Source organism: Nerophis ophidion, linkage group LG04 (genome assembly GCF_033978795.1).
Source record: "Nerophis ophidion isolate RoL-2023_Sa linkage group LG04, RoL_Noph_v1.0, whole genome shotgun sequence".
In the NCBI taxonomy this organism is placed as follows: Eukaryota; Metazoa; Chordata; class Actinopteri; order Syngnathiformes; family Syngnathidae; genus Nerophis; species Nerophis ophidion.
This window is the reverse complement of record NC_084614.1, coordinates 81,462,803-81,488,450: the sequence shown is the minus strand read 5'-3', so window position 1 is coordinate 81,488,450 and position 25,648 is coordinate 81,462,803. Positions and strand designations below refer to the sequence as shown.

The 25,648-nt window shown below is 42.0% G+C and overlaps 2 protein-coding genes and 1 non-coding gene across 4 annotated transcripts in view; 2 read left to right on the top strand and 1 right to left on the bottom strand.

Moving 5' to 3' along the window:
- Positions 1-15,130, top strand: part of LOC133550483 (FH2 domain-containing protein 1-like) — a 51,366-nt gene extending 36,236 nt beyond the window's left edge. The window contains exons 14-20 of the mRNA XM_061896463.1: positions 3,945-4,045; positions 4,112-4,182; positions 4,247-4,354; positions 4,415-4,485; positions 4,556-4,673; positions 13,037-13,201; positions 14,092-15,130. Of these exons, the coding sequence (XP_061752447.1) occupies positions 3,945-4,045; positions 4,112-4,182; positions 4,247-4,354; positions 4,415-4,485; positions 4,556-4,673; positions 13,037-13,201; positions 14,092-14,982 (1,525 nt within the window). The 3' untranslated portion in view covers positions 14,983-15,130. The remainder of the gene's footprint in view (positions 1-3,944; positions 4,046-4,111; positions 4,183-4,246; positions 4,355-4,414; positions 4,486-4,555; positions 4,674-13,036; positions 13,202-14,091) is intronic.
- Positions 15,131-19,579: 4,449 nt separating this feature from the next.
- trnaw-cca (transfer RNA tryptophan (anticodon CCA)) lies at positions 19,580-19,651 on the bottom strand. Its single transcript has one exon. It is a non-coding gene; the product is annotated as a tRNA-Trp (tRNA).
- A 4,369-nt stretch (positions 19,652-24,020) lies between these two features.
- LOC133552033 (tripartite motif-containing protein 3-like) overlaps positions 24,021-25,648 on the top strand; it is a 62,649-nt gene continuing 61,021 nt past the window's right edge. Inside the window, exon 1 of one of the 2 annotated variants that reach the window (XM_061899311.1) lies at positions 24,021-24,160. The gene's annotated coding sequence lies outside the window, so the exon portion shown is untranslated. The remainder of the gene's footprint in view (positions 24,161-25,648) is intronic. The other variant, XM_061899313.1, reaches the window with a different exon arrangement.

Below are 25,648 nucleotides of genomic sequence, written 5' to 3'. Positions count from 1 at the left end.
CCGGCATATACAGTAGTAGGTGCCTGCCTTCAATTACTGCCCAGCATATACTTTAGTAGGTGCCTGCCTTCAATTACTGCCCGGCATATACAGTAGTAGGTGCCTGCCTTCAATTACTGCCCGGCATATACTTTAGTAGGTGCCTGCCTTCAATTACTGCCCGGCATATACAGTAGTAGGTGCCTGCCTTCAATTACTGCCCGGCATATACTTTAGTAGGTGCCTGCCTTCAATTACTGCCCGGCATATACAGTAGTAGGTGCCTGCCTTCAATTACTGCCCGGCATATACAGTAGTAGGTGCCTGCCTTCAATTACTGCCCGGCATATACAGTAGTAGGTGCCTGCCTTCAATTACTGCCCGGCATATACTTTAGTAGGTGCCTGCCTTCAATTACTGCCCGGCATATACAGTAGTAGGTGCCTGCCTTCAATTACTGCCCGGCATATACAGTAGTAGGTGCCTGCCTTCAATTACTGCCCGGCATATACAGTAGTAGGTGCCTGCCTTCAATTACTGCCCGGCATATACTTTAGTAAGTGCCTGCCTTCAATTACTGCCCGGCATATACAGTAGTAGGTGCCTGCCTTCGATTACTGCCCAGCATATACTTTAGTAGGTGCCTGCCTTCAATTACTGCCCGGCATATACTTTAGTAGGTGCCTGCCTTCAATTACTGCCCGGCATATACAGTAGTAGGTGCCTGCCTTCAATACTGCCCGGCATATACTTTAGTAGGTGCCTGCCTTCAATTACTGCCCGGCATATACAGTAGTAGGTGCCTGCCTTCAATTACTGCCCGGCATATACAGTAGTAGGTGCCTGCCTTCAATTACTGCCCAGCATATACTTTAGTAGGTGCCTGCCTTCAATTACTGCCCGGCATATACTTTAGTAGGTGCCTGCCTTCAATTACTGCCCGGCATATACAGTAGTAGGTGCCTGCCTTCAATTACTGCCCAGCATATACTTTAGTAGGTGCCTGCCTTCAATTACTGCCCGGCATATACAGTAGTAGGTGCCTGCCTTCAATTACTGCCCGGCATATACTTTAGTAGGTGCCTGCCTTCAATTACTGCCCGGCATATACAGTAGTAGGTGCCTGCCTTCAATTACTGCCCGGCATATACTTTAGTAGGTGCCTGCCTTCAATTACTGCCCGGCATATACAGTAGTAGGTGCCTGCCTTCAATTACTGCCCGGCATATACAGTAGTAGGTGCCTGCCTTCAATTACTGCCCGGCATATACAGTAGTAGGTGCCTGCCTTCAATTACTGCCCGGCATATACAGTAGTAGGTGCCTGCCTTCAATTACTGCCCGGCATATACTTTAGTAGGTGCCTGCCTTCAATTACTGCCCGGCATATACAGTAATAGGTGCCTGCCTTCAATTACTGCCCGGCATATACAGTAGTAGGTGCCTGCCTTCAATTACTGCCCGGCATATACAGTAGTAGGTGCCTGCCTTCAATTACTGCCCGGCATATACTTTAGTAAGTGCCTGCCTTCGATTACTGCCCGGCATATACAGTAGTAGGTGCCTGCCTTCAATTACTGCCCGGCATATACTTTAGTAGGTGCCTGCCTTCAATTACTGCCCGGCATATACAGTAATAGGTGCCTGCCTTCAATTACTGCCCGGCATATACTTTAGTAGGTGCCTGCCTTCAATTACTGCCCGGCATATACAGTAATAGGTGCCTGCCTTCAATTACTGCCCGGCATATACAGTAGTAGGTGCCTGCCTTCAATTACTGCCCGGCATATACTTTAGTAAGTGCCTGCCTTCGATTACTGCCCGGCATATACAGTAGTAGGTGCCTGCCTTCAATTACTGCCCGGCATATACAGTAGTAGGTGCCTGCCTTCAATTACTGCCCGGCATATACAGTAGTAGGTGCCTGCCTTCAATTACTGCCCGGCATATACTTTAGTAGGTGCCTGCCTTCAATTACTGCCCGGCATATACAGTAATAGGTGCCTGCCTTCAATTACTGCCCGGCATATACAGTAGTAGGTGCCTGCCTTCAATTACTGCCCGGCATATACAGTAGTAGGTGCCTGCCTTCAATTACTGCCCGGCATATACTTTAGTAAGTGCCTGCCTTCGATTACTGCCCGGCATATACAGTAGTAGGTGCCTGCCTTCGATTACTGCCCGGCATATACTTTAGTAGGTGCCTGCCTTCAATTACTGCCCGGCATATACTTTAGTAGGTGCCTGCCTTCAATTACTGCCCGGCATATACAGTAGTAGGTGCCTGCCTTCAATTACTGCCCAGCATATACTTTAGTAGGTGCCTGCCTTCAATTACTGCCCGGCATATACTTTAGTAGGTGCCTGCCTTCAATTACTGCCCGGCATATACAGTAGTAGGTGCCTGCCTTCAATTACTGCCCAGCATATACTTTAGTAGGTGCCTGCCTTCAATTACTGCCCGGCATATACAGTAGTAGGTGCCTGCCTTCAATTACTGCCCGGCATATACTTTAGTAGGTGCCTGCCTTCAATTACTGCCCGGCATATACAGTAGTAGGTGCCTGCCTTCAATTACTGCCCGGCATATACTTTAGTAGGTGCCTGCCTTCAATTACTGCCCGGCATATACAGTAGTAGGTGCCTGCCTTCAATTACTGCCCGGCATATACAGTAGTAGGTGCCTGCCTTCAATTACTGCCCGGCATATACAGTAGTAGGTGCCTGCCTTCAATTACTGCCCGGCATATACAGTAGTAGGTGCCTGCCTTCAATTACTGCCCGGCATATACAGTAGTAGGTGCCTGCCTTCAATTACTGCCCGGCATATACAGTAGTAGGTGCCTGCCTTCAATTACTGCCGGGTCAAACTCGCTTCCCAAAATAATTAGCGCATGCTTGATATTACCACCGGGTCAAACACGTCACGTCACGACTGACACTTCCCCTGTCATCATTTTCAAAATGGAGGAGGCTGATTTCGATACCGGTAATTTGAAATCTCATAAAGGGGAGAAGATTAAGAGCTATTCAGTAGGACTTAAGGTCCAAGCTTACATCACACTCAAATTTTCACTGCATGCCTTTGGTAAGTGCCGGAGTGAGAAGAGGTTTTAAAATAATTAGCGCATGCTTACTTTTACCGCATGCCTTTGGTAAGTGCAGGAGTGAGAAGAGGTTTTAAAATAATTAGCGCATGCTTACTTTTACTGCATGCCTTTGGTAAGCGCAGGAGTGAGAAGAGGTTTTAAAATAATTAGCGCATGCTTACTTTTACTGCATGCCTTTGGTAAGTGCAGGAGTGAGAAGAGGTTTTAAAATAATTAGCGCATGCTTACTTTTACCGCATGCCTTTGGTAAGTGCAGGAGTGAGAAGAGGTTTTAAATGAGTTAGCGCATGCTTACTTTTACCGCATGCCTTTGGTAAGTGCAGGAGTGAGAAGAGGTTTTAAATGAGTTAGCGCATGCTTACTTTTACCGCATGCCTTTGGTAAGTGCAGGAGTGAGAAGAGGTTTTAAATGAGTTAGCGCATGCTTACTTTTACCACATGCCTTTGGTAAGTGCAGGAGTGAGAAGAGGTTTTAAATGAGTTAGCGCATGCTTACTTTTACCACATGCCTTTGGTAAGTGCAGGAGTGAGAAGAGGTTTTAAATGAGTTAGCGCATGCTTACTTTTACCACATGCCTTTGGTAAGTGCAGGAGTGAGAAGAGGTTTTAAATGAGTTAGCGCCCCGGCGGCAATTCAAGGAAATATGATATTGTTATGTTTATGCTACTTTCTGTCAGCATTTGACTTCAAGTTCAGCATTCAGACGTATTTCCTTCAGGAATTGCCTCATCTAGTTATTTATGCCAGAGCCTGACGGGACTATGGGCTTGTCCTTTTTGAACAATACCACCCCAGGCCAACAGGGGGCAGCGCAGGGTGCAAATGCAAACTGAAGGTACGCCCTTGTTGCCGCAGTTACGAGGAGCTCCTGAAGATGATGGTTCTGCGCGAGGAGTTCCTGCCTCTCGTGGCGGAGGTGAAGAACTCGCTGGCGGTGATGATCAAAGCGGCCAACGGTAGCGTCTCGCCACCTCACTTCCCGCTTTGCCCGACGTTTAAACGTCCCCGATGTCGCCCCTCAGAGCTGCTGGACTGTGACGACCTGCACGCCGTCATCCACCTGGTCCTGAAAGCCGGCAACTACATGAACGCCGTATGTGCTCCTCCCCCTTTTTGGGGTGTATAAAGCGTCACCTGCCGCTCCTCTGCCCGCACAGGGGGGCTACAACGCCGACGCCATGGGCTTCAGGATGACGTCGCTGCTCAACCTGGCCGACACCAAGGCCAACACGCCCGGCATGAACCTCCTGCACTACGTTGCCAAGGTAACAAGAGCCAGATGCTTTCTGATCCAAAATAACCACGTCAGCGTTTCCTGTGGGCAGCAAGCGGAGGACATCGACCCGGCGCTGCTGACCTTCCCCGGCCAGATGCAACACATCGCCATGGCGCTAAGGTGCCCGCCCCACAAACATCCCCCCCGCCTCCGCTATGAAGTCTAACCTCTGTGACCCAATGTTGGCTAGGATCTGCAAGGAGGAGGTGGTGGCGGACTTTGAGCGGGAGGTGAAGAGGCTGAAGGAGGTGAAGTTGTACACCTTCAGACATCCCGCCCTCTTCCAGCAGATGGAGACATTCTTCACGGTAGGACCCACTTCCAGTAGTCTGGAGGTCACATGACGCTCCCGCCTGGCATGATGTTTACGTGCAGCACTTTGCAACCTTTCTTCTCGTGCAATCTTTACCACTCAAAGACATTTTGAGCTGTTTCACTAAATGTGGGATGATGTTTACATGCAGCACTTTGCAACCTTTCCTCTCGTGCAATCTTTACCACTCAGAGACATTTTGAGCTGTTTCACTAAATGTGGAATGATGTTTACATGCAGCACTTTGCAACCTTTCTTCTCGTGCAATCTTTACCACTCAAAGAGACATTTTGAGCTGTTTCACTAAATGTGGAAGACAATGGGAGCCACAATTATTCTGGCCAGTATCTACTGCTGGTCACCCAGCTGACAAGAATAAGGGCGTGCTATGAAGCCACCTTGCCTTAAACACCTTCTCCACCTGCTTGGCAGTCCAGCAACATGTGTGAGATGCACGCACTCGACTGGAAGGCACACTGCTTGACACAGAGTACACTGACGCTTGTCATATAAACTACTTTAACACTCCTGCTAATATGCGCCACATTGTGAACCCACACAAAAGAAGAATGACAAACACATTTCGGGAGAACATCCTCACAGTAACACAACATAAACGCAACACAACAACTACCCAGAATCCTTTGCATCCATGACACTTCCTGACTATGCTATACACCCCGCGAGCACCAAACCACGCCCACCTCAACCACGCAGGGAGGGGCGGGGTTTTGTGCTCGCGGGGTGTATAACATAGTTAGGTTTTGTAATGGATGAAAAGGATTCTGGGTATTTGTTGTGTTACTGTGAGGATTTTCTCCCGAAATGTGTTTGTCATTCTTCTTTTGTGTGGGTTCACAATGTGGCGCATATGAGTAGGATTGTTAAATTTGTTTATATCACAAGCGTCAGTGTACTCTGTGTCACCCAGCATGCCTTGCGGTCTCATACATGTGCCGATAGAAGCAGCGAAATGCATGTCTGGTCGGCACGCAAATAGCATTCCGTGAATGGCGGGCGCGATGACGTTAAGAGGACGTTAAGAGTAATATAATCACGGCACGCCCTTAATATTGTAGTCCGAGTAAAGATTGGAGAATGTTGACTCTGGGTGATGTCCGGGAGAGGCATTGAATTCCGGAATCTCCCCGCAACAATCTGGGGGGGCGGCGATTGTGCAGCTGAGCCGCGGGTTGCCGACCCCTGCTCTAGTTTGTGTGTGTGTGTGTGTGTGTGTGTGTGTGTGTGTGTGTGTGTGTGTGTGTGTGTGTGTGTGTGTGTGTGTGTGTGTGTGTGTGTGTATACATATATACACACATACAGTGGGGCAACAAAGTATTTAGTCAGCCAGCGATTGTGCAAGTTCTCCCACTTCAAATGATGACAGAGGTGTGTCATTTTCATCATAGGTACACTTCAACTGGGAGAGACAGAATGTGACAAAAAAACAATCCAGGAATTCACATTGTAGGAATTTTAAAGAACTTATTTGTAAATGATGGTGGAAAATAAGTATTTGGTGACTTCAAAGAAGGAAGATCTCTGGCTCTCACAGACCTGTAACTTCTTCTTTAAGAAGCTCTTCTGTCCTCCACTCGTTACCTGTATTAATGGCACTTGTTTGAACTCGTTATCTGTATAGACGACACCTGTCCACAGCCTCAAACAGTCAGACTCCAAACTCCACTATGGCCAAGACCAAAGAGCTGTCGAAGGACACCAGGGAAAGAATTGTAGACCTGCACCAGACTGGGAAGAGTGAATCTACAATAGGCAAGCAGCTTGGTGGGAAAAAATCAACTGTGGGAGCAATTATCAGAAAATGGAAGACATACAAGACCACTGATAATCTCCCTCGATCTGGGGCTCCAAGCAAGATCTCATCCCGTGGTGTCAAAATGATCATGAGAACGGTGAGCAAAAATCCCAGAACCACACGGGGGGGACCTGGTGAATGACCTGCAGAGAGCTGGGACCAAAGTAACAAACGTTACCATCAGTAACACTACGCCAATTGGGAATCAAATCCTGCAGTGCCACACGTGTCCCCCTGCTTAAGCCATTGCATGTCCAGGCCCGTCTGAAGTTGGCCAGAGAGCACATGGATGATACAGCAGAGGATTGGGAGAAAGTCATGTGGTCAGATGAAACCAAAATAGAACTTTTTGGTATAAACTCAACTGGTGGTGTTTGGAGGAAGAAGAATACTGAGTTGCATCCCAAGAACACCATACCTACTGTGAAGCATGGGGGTGGAAACATCATGCTTTGGGGCTGTTTTTCTGCTAAGGGGACAGGACGATTGATCCGTGTTAAGGAAAGAATGAATGGGGCCATGTATCCTGAGATTTGGAGCCAAAACCTCCTTCCATCAGTGAGAGCTTTGAAGATGAAACTTGGCTGGGTCTTCCAGCATGACAATGATCCCAAACACACAGCCCAGGCAACGAAGGAGTGGCTCCGTAAGAAGAATTTGAAAGTCCTGGAGTGGCCTAGCCAGTCTCCAGACCTCAACCCCATAGAAAATCTGTGGAGGGAGTTGAAAGTCCGTGTTGCTCGGCGACAGCCCCAAAACATCACTGCTCTCGAGAAGATCTGCATGGAGGAATGGGCCTAAATACCAGCTACTGGGTGTGCAAAGCTGGTAAAGACCTATAGTAATGCTTTGATCTCTGTTATTGCCAACAAAGGTTATATTACAAAGTATTCAGTGGAATTTTTGTTATTGACCAAATACTTATTTTCCACAATAATTTACAAATAAATTCTTTAAAATTCCTACAATGTGAATTCCTGGATTTTTGTCACATTCTGTCTCTCCCAGTTGAAGTGTACCTATGATGAAAATGACACACCTCTGTCATCATTTGAAGTGGGAGAACTTGCACAATCGCTGGATGACTAAATACTTTTTTGTCCCACTGTATGTATGTATATATATATATATACATACATACGTGTGTGTGTATATGTAGGTACATATATATGTATGTGTGTAACGCACTTTACATTTGTTAAAGTCCTACTGAAAGCCACTACTAGCGACCACACAGTCTGATAGTTTAGATATCAAAGATGAAATATTAACATTGCAACACGCCCGCTTTAGTTTACTAAATTGCAATTTTACATTTCCCGCAGAAGTATCGTGCTAAATCGTCGCGTTATAACGTGTGCGCGTGACGTCACACATTGTAGAGGACATTGTGTCCAGCAGCGATCCCAGCTATAATTCGTCTCTTTTCATCGCATAATTCCACAGTATTCTGGACATCTGTGTTGCTGAATCTTTTTCAATTTGTTCAATGAATAATGGAGACGTCAAAGAAGAAAGGTGTAGGTGGGAAGCGGTGTATTGCGACCTCGTTTAGCAACACAAACAGCCGGTGTTTCCTTGTTTATATTCCCGAAAGCTTTACTATGGAACAGAGCGGTCAAGTGAACATGGTTCCCTACCACATGTCAACCGGCAGGTTTCGGTGAGAAAATGGTGGTAATAAGTCAGCTCTTACCGTAGACATGAGCGGAGAGCTTACGTTGTTCCTCCTGTACCTGTCAAAGAGGCAGCTGCGGACTCTCTTGCCTCCTCCCACCGGCCGACCCCGACCGTCGGATGTTTCCACCGTGGAGGAGGGAAAAAAAAATAAAATCTCCGCCCGGCCCCAACGGCTGCTTTCGCCTCGTCAAGAAACGTGGCTTCCCTCGGAAACACTGCGGTCACACCCCTCCAACTTCTAGGTTGTACAGGTACGTCCATATAATCTCACTAAAACACTAGTAACACAATAAGCAGATAATGGATTTTCCAGAATTATCCTCGTAAATTTGTCTAATAACATCTGAATTGCTGTGCCGTTTAGTTTTTTTGGGGGGTTTTCATTTATTTTTTTTATTTTTTTTTTCTAGTCCTTCACTCTCACTTTCCTTATCCACAAATCTTTCATCCTCGCTCAAATTAATGGGGAAATCGTCGCTTTCTCGGGCCGAATCGCTCTAGCTGCTGGTGGCCATGATTGTAAACAATGTTCAGATGTGAGGAGCTCCACAACCTGTGACGTCACGCGCACATCGTCTGCTACTTCCTGTACAGGCAAGGCTTTTTTATTAGCCACCAAACGTTGGGAACTTTATCATCGATGTTCTCTACTAAATCCTTTCAGCAAAATCTGGTGAAATGATGAAGTATGACACATAGAATGATGAAGTATGACACATAGAATGATGAAGTATGACACATAGAATGATGAAGTATGACACATAGAATGATGAAGTATGACACATAGAATGATGAAGTATGACACATAGAATGATGAAGTATGACACATAGAATGATGAAGTATGACACATAGAATGATGAAGTATGACACATAAAATGACACATAGAATGATGAAGTATGACACATAGAATGATGAAGTATGACACATAGAATGATGAAGTATGACACATAGAATGATGAAGTATGACACATAGAATGATGAAGTATGACACATAGAATGATGAAGTATGACACATAGAATGATGAAGTATGACACATAGAATGATGAAGTATGACACATAGAATGATGAAGTATGACACATAGGATGATGAAGTATGACACATAGAATGATGAAGTATGACACATAGAATGATGAAGTATGACACATAGAATGATGAAGTATGACACATAGAATGATGAAGTATGACACATAGAATGATGAAGTATGACACATAGAATGATGAAGTATGACACATAGAATGATGAAGTATGACACATAGAATGATGAAGTATGACACATAGAATGATGAAGTATGACACATAGAATGATGAAGTATGACACATAGAATGACACATAGAATGATGAAGTATGACACATAGAATGATGAAGTATGACACATAGAATGATGAAGTATGACACATAGAATGATGAAGTATGACACATAGAATGATGAAGTATGACACATAGAATGATGAAGTATGACACATAGAATGATGAAGTATGACACATAGGATGATGAAGTATGACACATAGAATGATGAAGTATGACACATAGAATGATGAAGTATGACACATAGGATGATGAAGTATGACACATAGGATGATGAAGTATGACACATAGAATGATGAAGTATGACACATAGAATGATGAAGTATGACACATAGAATGATGAAGTATGACACATAGAATGATGAAGTATGACACATAGAATGATGAAGTATGACACATAGAATGATGAAGTATGACACAGAATGATGAAGTATGACACATAGAATGATGAAGTATGACACATAGAATGATGAAGTATGACACATAGAATGATGAAGTATGACACACAGAATGATGAAGTATGACACATAGAATGATGAAGTATGACACATAGAATGATGAAGTATGACACATAGAATGGTGAAGTATGACACATAGAATGATGAAGTATGACACATAGAATGATGAAGTATGACACATAGAATGATGAAGTATGACACATAGAATGATGAAGTATGACACATAGAATGATGAAGTATGACACATAGAATGATGAAGTATGACACATAGAATGATGAAGTATGAGACATAGAATGATGAAGTATGACACATAGAATGATGAAGTATGACACATAGAATGATGAAGTATGACACATAGAATGATGAAGTATGACACATAGAATGATGAAGTATGACACATAGAATGATGAAGTATGACACATAGAATGATGAAGTATGACACATAGAATGATGAAGTATGACACATAGAATGATGAAGTATGACACATAGAATGATGAAGTATGACACATAGAATGATGAAGTATGACACATAGAATGATGAAGTATGACACATAGAATGATGAAGTATGACACATAGGATGATGAAGTATGACACATAGAATGATGAAGTATGACACATAGAATGATGAAGTATGACACATAGAATGATGAAGTATGACACATAGAATGATGAAGTATGACACATAGAATGATGAAGTATGACACATAGAATGATGAAGTATGACACATAGAATGATGAAGTATGACACATAGAATGATGAAGTATGACACATAGGATGATGAAGTATGACACATAGGATGATGAAGTATGACACATAGAATGATGAAGTATGACACATAGAATGATGAAGTATGACACATAGGATGATGAAGTATGACACATAGGATGATGAAGTATGACACATAGAATGATGAAGTATGACACATAGAATGATGAAGTATGACACATAGAATGATGAAGTATGACACATAGAATGATGAAGTATGACACATAGAATGATGAAGTATGACACATAGAATGATGAAGTATGACACAGAATGATGAAGTATGACACATAGAATGATGAAGTATGACACATAGAATGATGAAGTATGACACATAGAATGATGAAGTATGACACACAGAATGATGAAGTATGACACATAGAATGATGAAGTATGACACATAGAATGATGAAGTATGACACATAGAATGGTGAAGTATGACACATAGAATGATGAAGTATGACACATAGAATGATGAAGTATGACACATAGAATGATGAAGTATGACACATAGAATGATGAAGTATGACACATAGAATGATGAAGTATGACACATAGAATGATGAAGTATGACACATAGAATGATGAAGTATGAGACATAGAATGATGAAGTATGACACATAGAATGATGAAGTATGACACATAGAATGATGAAGTATGACACATAGAATGATGAAGTATGACACATAGAATGATGAAGTATGACACATAGAATGATGAAGTATGACACATAGAATGATGAAGTATGACACATAGAATGATGAAGTATGACACATAGAATGATGAAGTATGACACATAGAATGATGAAGTATGACACATAGAATGATGAAGTATGACACATAGAATGATGAAGTATGACACATAGAATGATGAAGTATGACACAGAATGATGAAGTATGACACATAGAATGATGAAGTATGACACATAGAATGATGAAGTATGACACATAGAATGATGAAGTATGACACACAGAATGATGAAGTATGACACATAGAATGATGTAGTATGACACATAGAATGATGAAGTATGACACATAGAATGATGAAGTATGACACATAGAATGATGAAGTATGACACATAGAATGATGTAGTATGACACATAGAATGATGAAGTATGACACATAGAATGATGAAGTATGACACATAGAATGACATGAAGTATGACACATAGAATGATGAAGTATGACACATAGAATGATGAAGTATGACACATAGAATGATGAAGTATGACACACAGAATGATGAAGTATGACACACAGAATGATGAAGTATGACACACAGAATGATGAAGTATGACACATAGAATGATGAAGTATGACACATAGAATGATGAAGTATGACACATAGAATGATGAAGTATGACACATAGAATGATGAAGTATGACACACAGAATGATGAAGTATGACACACAGAATGATGAAGTATGACACACAGAATGATGAAGTATGACACATAGAATGATGAAGTATGACACATAGAATGATGAAGTATGACACACAGAATGATGAAGTATGACACACAGAATGATGAAGTATGACACAGAATGATGAAGTATGACACATAGAATGATGAAGTATGACACACAGAATGATGAAGTATGACACACAGAATGATGAAGTATGACACACAGAATGATGAAGTATGACACACAGAATGATGAAGTATGACACACAGAATGATGAAGTATGACACATAGAATGATGAAGTATGACACATAGAATGATGAAGTATGACACATAGAATGATGAAGTATGACACATAGAATGATGAAGTATGACACACAGAATGATGAAGTATGACACACAGAATGATGTAGTATGACACATAGAATGATGAAGTATGACACATAGAATGATGAAGTATGACACATAGAATGATGAAGTATGAGACATAGAATGATGAAGTATGACACATAGAATGATGAAGTATGACACATAGAATGATGAAGTATGACACATAGAATGATGAAGTATGACACATAGAATGATGAAGTATGACACATAGAATGATGAAGTATGACACATAGAATGATGAAGTATGACACATAGAATGATGAAGTATGACACATAGAATGACGAAGTATGACACATAGAATGACGAAGTATGACACATAGAATGATGAAGTATGACACATAGAATGATGTAGTATGACACATAGAATGGAGCAGCTATCCCCCTTTAAACAAGAACATCTCATTTCAGTCGGCCTTTAAAGTTCGGGGAAGAACAACTAAACATTTCTTGTATTATTTTCTAAAGTAAAGTGTGCGGCACCAAAACTTTGGACACCCCGCTTTAGATCCTCCTTGTCCGTCCTCCAGCAGGCCGAGGCCCAGCTCTCCGAGGTGGACTTCCTCCTGCACGAGCTGAACGTGCTGAGTTACGCCGTGGCCGAGTATTTCTGCGAGGACCCGGCCTCCTTCAAGCTGGAGGAGTGCTGCTCCGTCTTCCACGCCTTCTGCAGGAACTTTGACCGAGCCGTGCAGGTGCGGAGGAACCCGCTCTCAGGTCCAAACACACACGATGTCTGTTAAACAGCACAAGAAGCAAGGAAGCAGACAGAGACAGGATTCAATTTGAAGGGAAAGGTCTGGTCTGTACTCTTGTACGTCTCCACCTTTATTTGGACTTTCCCTGACCACATGGCAAGGGCTGCTTGTAAAGGTCTGGTCTGTACTCTTGTACGTCTCCACCTTTATTTGGACTTTCCCTGACCACATGGCAAGGGCTGCTTGTAAAGGTCTGGTCTGTACTCTTGTACGTCTCCACCTTTATTTGGACTTTCCCTGACCACATGGCAAGGGCTGCTTGTAAAGGGACGGGGGTCGTAAACAGCGTTGCCTCTGGTTACAGAACAGTTCAAAGAAAGGTTTTTAAAAGAGTTCAAAAAAGCTGGAAATTGGGCAGATCCTGCCTTCTCTCCGCTTTGTAGTCCTTGGGTAAAAATGCTATTTTTCTGTTGATTACAATACATGAAAGAAAACTGCAGACCTTCATGTTGCTTCCCCCCCTACACTGTGGGCTTTTACAGACCTTCATGTTGCTTCCCCCCCTACACTGTGGGCTTTTACAGACCTTCATGTTGCTTCCCCCCCTACACTGTGGGCTTTTACAGACCTTCATGTTGCTTCCCCCCCTACACTGTGGGCTTTTACAGACCTTCATGTTGCTTCCCCCCCTACACTGTGGGCTTTTACAGACCTTCATGTTGCTTCCCCCCCTACACTGTGGGCTTTTACAAGCCTTCTTGCTTTTTGCTTCTCGCTGAGAACTCATTGAGACACAAAGTTTTGTGCTGATTTGGCTAAAAGTCTTCTAACAGCCACTTCTCCCGAGTCCCAGCTGTCTCTCAAACTGTCCCGCTTCTGTCCTGAAGGAGAACCGCCAGCGCGAGGCGGCGGAGCAGCAGCGCCGCAGGAAGGAGAGCAGCCGCCTGGCCACCAAGCGCAGTTCCCACCTCTCACATCCCGGATCGGAAGCCAACTTGGAGTCGGTCTTGCGCAGCTTCCTGTCCAACGACCCGGACGGGGTCTCCCGGTGCAGGAAGACCTTGGAGCCGGGGGTCCGCCCTCCGTCCGGAGTCAAAGCGGAGCCCGCCTCTCCGGAGAGTCCAGAGGAGGGACGTCAGGATGCGGAGAAGGCGTCCACAGAGGGAACACACGGACAAGACCAGGACCGAGAAGTAGCCACGGACAATCCGGCCACCCCTCGTACGCCCCGTCCAAGAACCAGAGACTTCTTCTTTGCCAAAAATGGCGATGTGGGCTCTCCGTGGACCATCTTGAGTCCTCTGACTTGCTCCCAGAGACACGCTCAGCAGCGCGGCGCCTCCGTGTCCGACGAGGACGACGAAGTCTGGGAAAGCGGAGGGGATCCCCCAAACCCCGACCCCCCGTCTCTCTCCGGGTACCCCCGAGATTCGGCAGTCTCCAAAAGCCCCTACTTGAGGTCCGCATCCGTGGACGGGACCAGGCTTTCTCCCGCGCCCGCCTTCCGACTGGGGAGTTTGTTCCAGAGGTCCTACTCCTCCGGATCCAGGACGGAATCGGCGATGGCGAACCGAGCCCGGGCTTCGCTGGTCGCCGCCAAGACCAGAGACCACAGGGACCACGGGGACCACGGGGACCACGGGGACCACGGGGACCACGGAGACCACGGAGACGGACCGACCAACGGCCTTGGCTTCATCTCCTTCTTCAGACGCTTCGGGGGCCGGAGCAGAGCCGGAGACGTGGAGGACCGCGTCCTGAAAGACGACAATACTTGATGCTGCTCCTCTTTCTTCACAACTTTTTTATGTTTGTCTTTTTTTAAGCCTCCTGGTGGTCACCAAGGCAACCAGGAACTTGTCTTGGAAACACCCGGAAACCTCTTTTTCTCTTTCTGCTTTCAATAAATATTTTATTACATTTTCACATGCTTGGCATTTACAAATTGGTTCGAATGTTGAGGAGTTTGGATTTGCTATAAATTCTTTTAAGTAGTAAAAACTTGACATTTACAACATTTTACTGTAAAGGTTTTTGTTTAGTTTTTGTACAACATTGTACAGTGAATATACAATTAACACTGACAAAAAAAGCTGAATTTTACTGTTAAATTGACATGAGTTTTTACGACATTATATTGTGGAAATCTGGGCTTCTCTGCTTAGGCTGCTGCCCCCGCCACCAACAGTAAAATTCAAAACGTGGTAATGTTTTTATATTTATTGTAAAATGTTGTAAAAAATAAATATATATAGCTAGAAGTCACTGAAAGTTAAGTTTTCATACATATACTGTGTGTGTATGTATGTATATATATATATATATATATATATATATACACACAAAATACTCGTGTTGGTGAACTGGCTGTAAATAATAATAATAATGGATTAGATTTATAAAGCACTTTTCTATTGTTAGATAGTCAAAGCGCTCACAGAGAAGTGGGAAGCCATCATTCATTCACACCTGGTGGTGGTAAGCTACATCAGTAGTGGTGGTAAGCTACATCAGTAATGGTGGTAAGCTACATCAGTAGTGGTGGTAAGCTACATCAGTAGTGGTGGTAAGCTACATCAGTAGTGGTGGTAAGCTACATCAGTAGTGGTGGTAAGCTACATCAGTAGTGGTGGTAAGCTACATCTGTAGTGGTGGTAAGCTACATCAGTAGTGGTGGTAAGCTACATCAGTAGTGGTGGTAAGCTACATCAGTAGTGGTGGTAAGCTACATCAGTAGTGGTGGTAAGCTACATCAGTAGTGGTGGTAAGCTACATCAGTAATGGTGGTAAGCTACATCAGTAGTGGTGGTAAGCTACATCAGTAGTGGTGGTAAGCTACATCAGTAGTGGGGGTAAGCTACATCAGTAGTGGTGGTAAGCTACATCAGTAGTGGTGGTAAGCTACATCAGTAGTGGTGGTAAGCTACATCATTAGTGGTGGTAAGCTACATCAGTAGTGGTGGTAAGCTACATCAGTAGTGGTGGTAAGCTACATCAGTAGTGGTGGTAAGCTACATCAGTAGTGGTGGTAAGCTACATCTGTAGTGGTGGTAAGCTACATCAGTAGTGGTGGTAAGCTACATCAGTAGTGGTGGTAAGCTACATCAGTAGTGGTGGTAAGCTACATCATTAGTGGTGGTAAGCTACATCAGTAGTGGTGGTAAGCTACATCAGTAGTGGTGGTAAGCTACATCAGTAGTGGTGGTAAGCTACATCAGTAGTGGTGGTAAGCTACATCAGTAGTGGGGGTAAGCTACATCAGTAGTGGTGGTAAGCTACATCAGTAGTGGTGGTAAGCTACATCAATAGTGGTGGTAAGCTACATCAGTAGTGGTGGTAAGCTACATCTGTAGTGGTGGTAAGCTACATCAGTAGTGGTGGTAAGCTACATCATTAGTGGTGGTAAGCTACATCAGTAGTGGTGGTAAGCTACAGCAGTAGTGGTGGTAAGCTACATCAGTAGTGGTGGTAAGCTACATCATTAGTGGTGGTAAGCTACATCAGTAGTGGTGGTAAGCTACAGCAGTAGTGGTGGTAAGCTACATCATTAGTGGTGGTAAGCTACATCAGTAGTGGTGGTAAGCTACATCATTAGTGGTGGTAAGCTACATCAGTAGTGGTGGTAAGCTACATCAGTAGTGGTGGTAAGCTACATCATTAGTGGTGGTAAGCTACATCAGTAGTGGTGGTAAGCTACATCAGTAGTGGTGGTAAGCTACATCATTAGTGGTGGTAAGCTACATCAGTAGTGGTGGTAAGCTACATCAGTAGTGGTGGTAAGCTACATCAGTAGTGGTGGTAAGCTACATCAGTAGTGGTGGTAAGCTACATCAGTAGTGGTGGTAAGCTACATCAGTAGTGGTGGTAAGCTACAGCAGTAGTGGTGGTAAGCTACATCAGTAGTGGTGGTAAGCTACATCATTAGTGGTGGTAAGCTACATCAGTAGTGGTGGTAAGCTACATCAGTAGTGGTGGTAAGCTACATCAGTAGTGGTGGTAAGCTACAGCAGTAGTGGTGGTAAGCTACATCATTAGTGCTGGTAAGCTACATCAGTAGTGGTGGTAAGCTGCATCATTAGTGGTGGTAAGCTACATCAGTAGTGGTGGTAAGCTACATCAGTAGTGGTGGTAAGCTACATCAGTAGTGGTGGTAAGCTACATCAGTAGTGGTGGTAAGCTACATCAGTAGTGGTGGTAAGCTACATCAATAGTGGTGGTAAGCTACATCAATAGTGGTGGTAAGCTACATCAATAGTGGTGGTAAGCTACATCAATAGTGGTGGTAAGCTACATCAGTAGTGGTGGTAAGCTACATCAATAGTGGTGGTAAGCTACATAAATAGTGGTGGTAAGCTACATCAGTAGTGGTGGTAAGCTACATCAATAGTGGTGGTAAGCTACATCAGTAGTGGTGGTAAGCTACATCAATAGTGGTGGTAAGCTACATCAGTAGTGGTGGTAAGCTACATCAATAGTGGTGGTAAGCTACATCAATAGTGGTGGTAAGCTACATCAGTAGTGGTGGTAAGCTACATCAGTAGTGGTGGTAAGCTACATCAGTAGTGGTGGTAAGCTACATCAGTAGTGGTGGTAAGCTACATCAGTAGTGGTGGTAAGCTACATCAGTAGTGGTGGTAAGCTACATCAGTAGTGGTGGTAAGCTACATCAATAGTGGTGGTAAGCTACATCAGTAGTGGTGGTAAGCTACATCAGTAGTGGTGGTAAGCTACATCAATAGTGGTGGTAAGCTACATCAGTAGTGGTGGTAAGCTACATCTGTTGCCACAGCTGCCCTGGGGTTAGACTGACATAAGCGTGGCTGACCACCACCAATCATTCATTCACCGGTGTGAGCGACACCGGGGGTGAGGGTGAAGTGTCCTGCCCAAGGACTCAACGGCAGGTGGGAAGCGAACTTGCAACCCTCAGGTTTCTGGCACGGCCGCTCTACCAACTACGCCATGCCGCCCCAATAAATATAAAAAATGTAAATATACTCCTCCCCTCTTAACCACGCCCCCAGCCCCAACCACGCCTCCGCCCCACCCCTGACCACGCCCCCACCTCCCAAAATCGGAAGTCTCAAGGTTGGAGAGTATGGGGGTGGGGGGGTTGTTTTGTTTAGTTTTTTACAACATTTTACGGTAAATATAAAAACAGTAACACCGTTATTTACAAAAAAAAGTTGAATTTTACTGTTGAATTGACATTGTTTTTCACAACATTATATTGGGGAAGTCTGGGCTTTTCTGCTTAGGCTGCTGCCCCCGCGACCTGACCTCGGAAAAGCGGAAGGAAATGGATGGATATAAAAAAAAAAAGTTATTATTCTAAAAAAAAATTTGATTTTTACAAAATTTTACTGTAAAATAGTGTTTTGTTTTGTTATTTACAAAATTTTACGGTAAATATAAAAACAGTACCACCATTTTTTTTTTCTGTTTGTTTTTTACGAAAAAAGCCAGCAGCTTAGTTGCCAGAATTTTACTGTTAGATTTAAATTGTTTTTTACATTATAGTGGGGAAGTCTGGGTTTCTCTGCTTAGGCTGCTGCCCCCGCGACAACACCTCGGATAAGCGGAAGAAAATGGATGAATGGATGGATGAATATTATTAATGTTTTATTCATATATTAATTTGATTGTTAGTTTGCTGTAAGGTTAAGTATTTTTATTCAGGCAAAAACAGGTTTGGAAAGTACGATAATATAGTGTAATGTTTGTTGCAATATTGGATACTATTAAAGTTGAAAAAGTATGCAATTTCAAGCACTACATAAAGGTTTTTCTGTCCAAATGAAAAAACATTGAAGATATTTATTGAAACATCATTTGCAGGTGTTGGCGGCCCAGATCAAATGGAGTTTGACTACCATGAATTGATGAAGGTGGACCCCGACTTAAACAAGTTGAAAAACTTATTGGGGTGTTACCATTTAGTGGTCAATTGTACATAATATGTACTGTACTGTGCAATCTACTAATAATATGTACTGTACTGTGCAATCTACTAATAATATGTACTGTACTGTGCAATCTACTAATAATATGTACTGTACTGTGCAATCTACTAATAATATGTACTGTACTGTGCAATCTACTAATATGTACTGTACTGTGCAATCTACTAATAATATGTACTGTACTGTACAATCTACTAATAATATGTACTGTACTGTGCAATCTACTAATAAAAGTATCAATCAATCAACACGGGTGGGCTTCAGCAACACAATTCTATGCAGTAATTAAGTGTTTACTGCCAGTATGAAGAAATTAATAATGAGTTAATTCATCACTTTCGACTTGAAGGCAGTCTGTCTTGGTGCAGCTTTAAAACTTGATGATAAAATGACAACAATTTTCAAAATGTTTTGACCCCGACGTGATTTGAACACGCAACCTTCTGATCTGGAGTCAGACGCGCTACCGTTGCGCCACGAGGTCCTGTCAGCCTGTCGAGGCGGTTTAATTATATAAACAGTGTGTTGTGGTTACTGTTTCTTTGTTGTAATTCGTATCTCCGTTTTGTCGGATATAAATCGTTCGAAGATTGCTGATTTGTTTTTATTTTTATTTTTTACACAATCCCATTATATTTTTCAAAGGGCCGGTGGTCACGTGACTCCCCTTCCACCTCCGGCCACTAGATGGCGCGCTTACACCGCCGCCGGAATGGAAGTCCCCGGATGTGTCCCTGTCAGCACTTAGACGAAGTCATCTTTTAAAAAGTGGTCTACAACTTACAGAATATATGTATATATACGTAATTACGACCTACTTTGTCACCAGGTCGCAGTAGTTCGGATTTATGCCAGAAACTACAGCTAAACACCGTGTGTATGTAAATTTGACGTTGTCCTGAGGTCACGTGACTGACATCAATCAGCATGGACGGTAAGTACACCACATTATTGTTAAATATTGACCCTCCCACTCGCCAAAGTGTGTGTAAGTGTTGTCATTTCGTGAATGTCTGGCCTCCTATTAAGCATATACATCTTCTATGGGTACGCAGCATCGAGCGCCACTGACGAGACGCGGGGCCGCCATCTTGGAGTGGTGATCTGCCCCACTCAGTGCAATTCATTTGGCAGGAGTAATAACTGTCAGTGCATTTAATTCATCTTAACTCACTGAATACCACTGATTTTCACGCGTTTATTTCGTCATAAGTGTAGCGATGATAAAGGACACATGTTTTATTATTCATAGTTTGCTTAAAGGCCTACTTAAAGCCACTACTAGCGACCACTCAGTCTGATAGTTTATATATCAATGATGAAATATCAACATTGCAACACATGACAATACGGCCGCTTTACTTTACTAAATTGCAATTTTAAATTTCCCGCGAAGTATCCTGTTGAAAACGTCGCGGAATGACGTCACGGATTGTAGCGGACATTTTCTTCCAGCACTGATCACGGCTAAAAGTCGTCTGCTTTAATCGCATAATTACACAGTATTCTGGACATCTGTGTTGCTGAATCTTTTGCAATTTGTTCAATTGAGACGTCAAAGAAGAAAGCTGTTGGTGCGGCCGGCTGTAGCAACACAAACACATCCGGTGTTTCCTTGTTTACATTCCCGAAGGTGAAGCTTTACCATGGAACAGAGCGGTCAAGCGAACATGGTTCTCTACCAAAAGTCAACCGGTGAGAAAATTGTGGTAATAAGTCGGCTCTTACCGTAGTCATGAACGGTGCTTGCGCCGTTCCTCGTGCACCTGTCAAAGAGGCGGCTGCGACTCTCTTGCCTCCTCCGACTGACACTGGTCTATGTGACCAGACGTCCGAGATCAAATCCCAGAGAAGGAGGAAAAAAAGCAGTCAGCCTATTTTTAAATTGAAGAAACAGTATGATTAGGGCAGGGGTGTCCAAAGTGCAGGTCATTTTTTAACAACCCCACGGCACATTTTAAAAATACGATTGAAACATTTTTAAAACGTAAAAAGTGATATAAAAGAGCAAACGGGTGAAAGGTAACAAGAAAATGTTGCAATGTTTACTTTAATAACACACAGCTGCCATGCAGGCTGTTTCTTTCTTTAAAAAATAATAATGAATCAAAATCAATGTCATTATGGAATATTGAGCTATTCAAGGCTCCATTTACGTCTCGTTAAATTTTCCACTTTGAGATATTTTTGGGGGAAAATGTTGCAAATTTTGTGTTTGCAGCTGTTTTTTTTAAAGAATGGCCTAAAATGAACAAACAAAAAGCATAAACAACAATAAAACATATAATTGACGGATAGATCTGAAGTTGATGTGGAGATTATTGTGTTAAAAGTAAACAGTAAAAAAGATTAGGACCTTTTTGGATCCCCAATCATTTTAGTGTGATTTGTTTTTTTAATGTCATTGCTCAAAAAATAATGATTGATTAAAATCAATGGTGTTATGAGTTATCGACCTTTTAATGCTCCAATTATTATATAAAATCAAATATTCCACTTAAAAAAATTATTGGGTGAAAATATTGCATATTTTGTGATTTTTCCATAAAAAAGTTTTTTTTTTTGTGACAAAAAGAGCATACAACTTAAATCTTTAAAATCATTATACTGACAGATAGACCGATAGATTTAAAACTTGAATAATAATAAGAAAAATAATACTGAATAACGACACATTTAAAATTTTTTATTTTTTTTACCAAAACTCTTTGGGGTCCTCGGAATCAAGCCTGAGTGGAGGCCCAAATGTATATTTTTTATACATGTGTTGTTTTTTCAAATAAAAAATGTCAAAAGTGGATAAAGTTTGGACACCCCTGGATTAGGGTGTATATATACATGTGTATATCCTACATAAACAATGTATGAATACATTAGCTGTCTATATATCTTAGGACCTATAGACTAGTTCAGGGGTCGGCAACCCAAAATGTTGAAAGATCCATATTGGACCAAAAATACAAAAACAAATCTGTCTGTAGCCGCAAAAAATGAAAAGCCATATTACATACAGGGAGTGTGTCATGAGATTTATGAATTGAATTAAGATGACTTAAAGGAACCTAATGAGGTCAAATATAACTCCAAAAGAGGCATAATGATGCAATGTGCACACATAGTTAGCCTAAATAGCATGTTAGCATGGATTAGCTTGCAGTCATGCAGCGACCAAATATGTCTGATTAGCACACTCCACACAAGTCAATAATGTTAACAAAACTCATCTTTTGTGCATTCACGCACAACGTTAAAAGTTTGGTGGACAAAATGCGACAGAAAAAGAAGTTGCATAAAACACGTCCTAGAAAGTCGGAGAAAGTTGTAGATGTACGCCAGGGGTGTCCAGACTTTTTCCACCGAGGGCCGCACGTGGAAAAATGGAAGCATGCGTGGGCCATTTTGATATTTTGCATTTTCAGAATATATGGATTGTAATCCTTAGGGCTCCTGGGGAGCATAGAGGGTCTCAGTCACTAAAATATTAAAAATAAGTCAAATTATTATTATTATTATTTTAAATTTCATGCTTACAGTAAAACTCTATATCAACTTGAGGTTGATATCAAGTAAAACAAATAAGGTTTTATGCCTTTTCTGTCAAAGACAACTTTGTTTTTTATAGTAAAAGTGAAATATGCAGTATTTAGATAGATAAATAGTACTTTATTGATTCCTTCAGGACAGTTCCTTTATTTAGCAATTAAAGCCCTCAATGATCAATAATGCAGGACACCATTGATTTTAATTATTTCATATTTTTGAGTAATCACAGTGAAAAGTTCAATAAAATCCTACTAAAAATATTTGAGCTACGAAAGGTTCCCCACTCATAAATTGATGCATTTTTATTTTTATTATTATTATTTTTAACTTTAACACTTAAATTTCAAGATCAACTTCCAATATATCTGTCGATTTAAAGTTTGAACTATTATTTTGTTTGTTTTATGCTCTTTTGTCATAACTTTGATGTTTTTATATGGCAACCACACAACATATGCAATATTTTTCCCATGTAAAACATTTAAAAATGATCATTTTTAAGTAATAATTCCTTACAACATTGATTTTTTTGTCCTTTTTTTTTTTGAGCAATGGAAAAAAAAAAAAAGACAAAATGAAAGAAAAACTGCCTGCATGGCAGCTTTGTGTCAACATTGGCACTTTTTCTCATTAGATTTTACCTCATTCCACTTTTTTAAAATGTTTTTATTTTTATTTTTGCAATACTATCAATTTTGCAATTTTTGCAGAATGTGTGGCGGGCCGGTAAAGGATTAGCTGCGGGCCGCACTTTGGACACACCTGATTTAAACAAACTACGGTGAGTTCAAGGACCGCCAAAATGAGTAGGACAAAACGGCGCTCACCAAATACTTGAAAGAGTGAAGCATGTTTAATACAAACAGTGTGCTATATATATATATATATATATATATATATATATATAACTTTTTCTGCAAATTAATTACGGCTTCAAATATTGTTTATCGGTCTTGGGGGAAACATAAAAGCAGTATGGGTGGATCTCAGGTAAGGAGTCAAGGCTGACCTCTCCGAGGGAAACAAGGGGCCCGAGCAGCCATCTGTGCCGGATGCAGTTGCCATGGCAACACAGCATAGCATACATGTGTCACGACACACACACACACACACACACACACACACACACACACATGTATCTGATGGCACCAACTTAGCAGAAGGAACAAAAACATCCTTTGTTGCCATCCCTGCCCCGGTCCGTGCTATTGGTCCGCCCAGTCCCCGCCCACTCTCCTCCCAGCCAATCAGCTGGTACAACAGCGGTGTGTGTCTCTGCCTCAGACGACCCCCCCTGGTCGCACGTTGACAAAACACACACACCCTCGTCCGTGTTCTGGCTCGTCTGCGCGGCTCCTCTTTTTGCCGGGCCCCCCCCCCCCCCCCGGGAATGTGGCGGCGTTTAGAGGGCCGGCGTGGCCCCCCACGCTAGGAGACGGCCATCAGCGCTGTAAGTTGGCCTCCCGCTGCATGCTGGGTAATGCTGGACTTTACTGTCAACTGTCGGGCTTGTTTTCTAGTCCATGCTGAGTGGGGGGCGGAATGTCCAGCTGGCATAAGGGGGGGGGGGGGCATCAACTCTGCTGTGATGGTCCACCTCAGGTGTCAACAGTGCGGCACGCCGAAAAATATTTAGCATTCCAATATTAGCACGCTAGCTATTTTATGATTATTTTGCAGATATACATTTCAGTGTCAACTATTTTGTCACTTCATTAATGATACCTGTTAGCATGCTAATGTTAGTTAGCTCTTTAAAAAAAAAAATTCTAAGCTAATGTTTAATATTTCGGTACTCGATACATGTTAGCGTTAATATGCTAGCATTTAAAACACATTTTTCCGTGATCTAAAATTTGCAACTTGATGCATGTTACGTTACAGTTAACATTTTGCGGATATAGATCTCAGTGTCAACTATTTTGTCACTTGATTAATGATACCTGTTAGCATGTTAATCTTAGATAGCTCTTTAGAAAAAAAAATTCTGAGCTAATTTTTATATTTCGGTACTTGACACATGCTAACGTTAATATGCTAGCATTTAAAACAAATTTTTCCGTCATCTGAAATTTGGTACTTGATGCATGTTATGTTACAGTTAGCATTTTTGCAGATATACATCTCAGCGTCAAATATTTTGGTACTTGACAAATGATACCTGTTAGCATGTTAATGTTAGTTAGGTCTCTAAAAAAAAAAAATCCGAGCTAATTTTTAATATTTCGGTACTCGATACATGCTAACGTTAATATGCTAGCATTTAAAACAAATTTTTCTGTGATCTGAAATTTGGTACTTGATGCATGTTATGTTACAGTTAGCATTTTAGCAGATATACATCTCAGCGTCAAATATTTTGGTACTCGACAAATGATACCTGTTAGCATGCTAATGTTAGTTAGCTCTTTGGAAAAAAAAATTCCGAGCTAATTTTTAATATTTCAGTACTCGATACATGCTAACGTTGATATGCTAGCATTTAAAACAAATTTTTCTGTGATCTGAAATTTGCTACTTGATGCATGTTATGTTACAGTTAGCATTTTAGCAGATATACATCCAGCGTCAAATATTTTGGTACTTGACAAATGATACCTGTTAGCATGCTAATGTTAGTTAGCTCTTTTAAAAACAAAAAATTCCAAGCTAATTTCTAATATTTCGGTACTCGATACATGCTAACGTTAATATGCTAGCATTTAAAACAAAATTTTCCATGATCTAAAATTTGGTACTTGATGCATGTTACGTTAAGTGAGCATTTTTGCAGATATACATCTCAGCGTCAACTTTTTTGTCACTTGATGAATGATACCTGTTAGCATGCTAATGTTATTTTGCTTTTTAAAAAAAAAAAAAAAAATTTAAGCAGGGGAAGAGTGGCTATGCGCAACCCGAGGGTCCCTGGTTCAATTCCCACCTAGTACCAACCTCG